Source organism: Babylonia areolata, chromosome 14 (genome assembly GCF_041734735.1).
Source record: "Babylonia areolata isolate BAREFJ2019XMU chromosome 14, ASM4173473v1, whole genome shotgun sequence".
Taxonomy (NCBI): Eukaryota; Metazoa; Mollusca; class Gastropoda; order Neogastropoda; family Buccinidae; genus Babylonia; species Babylonia areolata.
In genome coordinates this window covers 32,670,868-32,675,867 of record NC_134889.1, presented here as the reverse complement: position 1 = coordinate 32,675,867, position 5,000 = coordinate 32,670,868, and the positions used below count along the sequence as shown (strand labels likewise).

Here is a 5,000-nt window from a genome sequence, read left to right as displayed (position 1 = left end):
CTCTCTTCTCCTCTACACAGACCCCTCGGATGTCCAGTGGGTGTCTCAATGACCCAACCTTTAGCTTCCGTCGTCAGAATTGTGGTATTCTTTGTCAACATTCACCTCTTCAGTATAAGAGCCTTCCGCTTGCAATATTTTGATGGTGGTAATTGGGGTGAAACGCTGTTAACGTCGTCTCTTTCGCCGTTCGTATGGAGAGAGTTAAGACAGTGGCCAGTTTCGTCCTGTCACCATCTGGGACTAAAAATGACAACTGTGTTGAAGCATTTCTGTACTTCCTCTTCTTCTTCTGCGTTCACTCGTATGCACACGAGTGGGCTTTTACGTGTATGACCGTTTTTACCCCGCCATGTAGACAGCCATACTCCGTTTTCGGGGGCGTGCATGCTGGGTATGTTCTTGTTTCCATAACCCACCGAACGCTGACATAGATTACAGGATCTTTAACGTGCGTATTTGATCTTCTGCTTGCATATACACACGAAGGGGGTTCAGGCACTAGCAGGTCTGCACATATGTTGACCTGGAAGATCGTAAAAATCTCCACCCTTTACCCACCAGGCGCCGTCACCGTGATTTCTGTACAGTTCTTCATGCAGTTTACTGACATACGGATGACGGTCAGTCGTGTCCGACTGATGACCATCAGAACAGCAGAGGAGGCATCTGCTGTCCCGACTTTTGGAGCTAGAATCTGATTATAGTGCAGAGTGTCTTGCCCTAGTTACCAATCCCCCTCCTCCCGCCCCTCCCCCCTCCCCCACCTACCCCACTTCGTTAGACATAGAAAAGCTTAAGGACAGTCGCTGTTGATCCCCAAAGGCCAACTAGTCCCCAAGGCTGCAGCACCAAGAGCCAGTGTAATCTTACCTCGTAGTTTGAGAGTCATAGTCCTTCACAAAAGACTAAGCTGTAAATGACTTCCCATTGCAGTGGAGAAACCATGGAACATACGACTTTGTTTTTATCTCAGCTGTAAGCTTATGTTAAGGTCAATGACTCTCAGATTGGGAGGCAAAATTGTACTGGCTCTTAGTGCTGCAGCCTTGGGGGCGAACTGGCCTTTGGGAACCATCTCATCGCCATCTGTCCCAAAACCCTCTCGGCCGAGAGAGTGGGGATGTAACTTGGGCAAGACACTCTTCACTATAATCAAATTCTAGCCCAGATAGTCGGGACAGCAGTTGCCTCCTCTGCTGTTCTGACAGTCAGACACGACTGACTATCATACAAAAAAAGCTTATGTCAATCTCTGATATAAGCTGAGCGTGGAGCCAGAAAGGTATGTGTTTGTCTCGCAAACATAGGTCTGTGTTAGGTGAAGGGATCTTTTCAGTACACACACACACGTAGGATGAAAACTTTATTAAGACTACGCGGGAATTACTCAGGCACCTGACGGACCGGTCCAACACTCAGTTTGTATCACATATTGACATAACTTAACAGCTGGGTTAACAGCAATGTGGGAGCTGTATGATCAATGGTTTATCCATACCGGTGGGAAGTCATTTACAGCTTAGTCTTTTGTGAAGGACAATGACTCTCAAACTAGGAGGCAAAATTGCACTGGCTCTTAGTGCTGCAGCCTGGGGGGCTAGTTGGCCTTTGGGAACCATCCCAACGCTGACTGTCCTAAAACCCTCTTGGTTGATAGAGAAGGGATGTAACTTGGGCAAGACACTCTCCACTATAATCAAATTCTAGCCCACATAGTGTGGACAGCAGTTTTCTCCTCTTCTGTTCTGAAGGTCATAGTCGGACACGACTGACCATCATACATGACGGACCAGTCAGTCTGACAGTGACCCCACTAGTTGTATCATGTGAACAGGCAACATGAAACTTCACTGGTCACAGAGGTCTGATCGTCTGGCAAGAAGAAGAAAACGTACCTGAGCTTTTTGTGCCTGCATATTAATTAACCCCTACCTCACCCCCGTCAGTCATTCCCCTTTGTCTACACAGGCATTAGGTCTGTCATGCCAACTCTCAGCTTTTTCACAGATTGACGTGAGCTTACAGCTGGGCCAACAGTGAGATCAATGGTTTTTCCATTGCAATGGGAAGTCATTTATAGTTCAGTCTTTCGTGAATTACGAGTTGGCCTTTGGGAACCATCCCAACTCCGACTGTCCTAAAACCCTCTTGGTCGAGAGAGTGGGGATGCAAATAGGGCAAGACACTCTCCATTATAATCAAATTCTAATCCAGATAGTCGGAACAGGAGTTGCCTCCTCTGCTGTTCTGATGGTCATAGTCGGACACAATGGACTATCACACGAAAAGAAGACAGAGGCATTATAACTTTCTGTCAACCTTGTAGATGTTCACAGGACGCATGGGAGTCGGGGGAGCGGGGCGGAGGGGGGCGTTGCCGCGATGAGGTGGCAGGTGGCGAATCTGCCAATAGTGTCTGTGAGGGTATGAGTTCGAAACCCGGTCTTATTCTCTTTCCCAAGTTGGACTGGAAAATGAAACTGAGAGTGTAGTCATTTGGCTGAGACGATAAACCGGGGTCCAGTGTGTACAGCACGCACTTGGCGCACTGAAAAAGAACCCATGGTAACATAGGTGTCATCCTCTGGCAAAAATATGTGGGAGAAATCTACTCTGATAGATAAGCAATACATGTGCATGTATGCAAGATCTGATCAGTGCGTTGGGTTATGCTGCTGCTAGGCTTCTGCCTGACTGATGTGGTGTATGACACGACATAGTCACCTCGGTCAGAGACCAAACTCTAAGCGCTACACAAACACGGGGTCATTTGCACAACAGTCTGCTTACCTGGGTAGAGCCGACTGACGGCTGCCACTGGGCACGCAGCATTCGTTTCCTGTGTCATTCAGATTTCAGGCTCGTACACATATACACTCTCAGACAAACATGTAACATTTAAATTGTATGACCGTTTTGTTCATTTGTATAACAGGTTGCCTACCTGGGTAAAGCTGACTGAAGGCTGCCATTTGTGCGCTCATCATTCGTTTCCTGTGTCAATTAGATTTCAGGCACTCACACATACACACTCAGACAGACATGCAAAATCTTACGTGTATGACTGATTTTGTTTAGTTACCCCGCCATGTAGGCAACCATACTCCCTTTACAGGGTGGGGGTGCATGCTGGGTATGTTCTTGTTTCCAAAACCCGCCGAACGCTGACATAGATTTCATGATCTTTAACGATTCAGGATTCAGGCACTAGCAGGGTCTGCACATATGTTGACTTGGGAGATCGGAAAAGTCTCCGTCCTTTACCTACCATGCATTTGCCGTTTCCGAGACTCGAACCTCAGATTGAAAGTCCAACGCTTTAACCACTCGGCTATTGCCCTCGGTGTAGAGTATAAGGGTTTGTCCGAACGCAGTGACGCTTCCTGCAGCAGACAAGGACTGTCAGTATCCCACCTGTTTCCGCGCACGTTGAATCTGACGGAGCCATCCGCACATCCACAGACACTGGACACGAGCTATCGTGCTTGCCTCTTGACTGAGTGACCGACAGTGGTGGTGATGGAGTCTCCCGTCGGACCGACTGATGAGAGCAGTGATAAGGTGTGGTTGTGGTGGTGTAACGTCCCAAATCGACCTTCCTCTGAACTTCATGCACGGTAACGGTAACGGGGACGTTTGACGTACCTGGAGTGTTCCCCAGGGGTCCAGTGGGGATCTTGAAGCGTCCCCCGGGTCACAGTCTGGGACGTCCTTTTTCCATGTTGTTACAGACCCCAGGATCAGGGAGGAAGCAAACATTAGGGGAAAAAAACAAAAACACTTTATTGGTGACAAACAAACAACAAACGTTTACTGATATCACAAAGAAACACCATACGTTATCGCAACGAAGACGTATGAACCAAAAATAAAAGTTTATCGATTGCTACAAGTTCCCGCGAAGACGTAGGGCCAATTAAACGTCCATCAACTCCTCACTACAAGTCCTCGCTAAGGTTGGAAGCTTTCTTCCCGGACCCAAACGAGCCACTGCTGTTCCTTTCCGGGGCGCTCCCAGCTCTGCCAAACCCCGGCCCCTCCACAGCGCTGGCCGTAGAGCCTCTGGTGGTAGCCAGACCCAGCATTGCCTTCAGCTCTCGCCTGAAGCGGGAGCCAGTGAGGATGTAGAGGAGGAAGTTGACGGAGCTGTTGGTGTACCACAGCATGTTGGTAATGGCTGTCAGAAGGGCGAAAGAGGGGTTGCTCCTTTCGAACTCGACACTGGCCCATCCAGCATAGTACACGTACAGAGAGAAAAACGGTCCGGGGCCTGAAACAGATGTGGGTGGTGTTTGGCGTGGAGGAGGGTGGTTGTTAGGAAAGCGCGCATAGTGTGTTATGGGGTGAGAAAAAAAAAGGAAAAAAAATCAGGAATGTTTTTAATTCTTTGAATCGTTTAAAGTGTTGGTGATATATTCAGGACGTGTTTTACTATGTTCCAGAATGTGTAACTTAACCACGCAAAATGTTTTACATGAACACACACACACACACACACACACACACACACACACACACACACACCTCCAGACACACACGCACACCTCCAGACACACACACACACACACACACACACACACACCCTTCCCTCCACACACACACACACACACACACACACACACACAGAAAGAGAGAGAGAGACGCACACACACACACACACACACACACACACACACACACACACATACACACACACACACACACACACACACACACACACACACACACACACACACACACACACACACCCTACCCCCGACACACACACACACACACACACACACACACACACAAACACCCTACCCCCGAGACACACACACACACACACACACACATACAAACCCACCACCCTACACACACACACACACACACACACACACACACACACACACACACACACACACACACACACACACACACACAAACTTACCAACATTCTTCTGATTTCAAACAAGCACACAGACGCAAAACGGAACACGAACAATGACACACGCGCG

At 48.4% G+C, this 5,000-nt stretch overlaps 1 protein-coding gene across 1 annotated transcript in view; it reads right to left on the bottom strand.

Annotated features, from left to right (window-relative positions):
- Positions 1-3,941: 3,941 nt before the first annotated feature.
- The window catches only part of LOC143289684 (C5a anaphylatoxin chemotactic receptor 1-like), an 11,139-nt gene continuing 10,080 nt past the window's right edge, over positions 3,942-5,000 (bottom strand). Inside the window, exon 6 of the mRNA XM_076598732.1 lies at positions 3,942-4,273. Within this exon, the coding sequence (XP_076454847.1) occupies positions 3,942-4,273 (332 nt within the window). The remainder of the gene's footprint in view (positions 4,274-5,000) is intronic.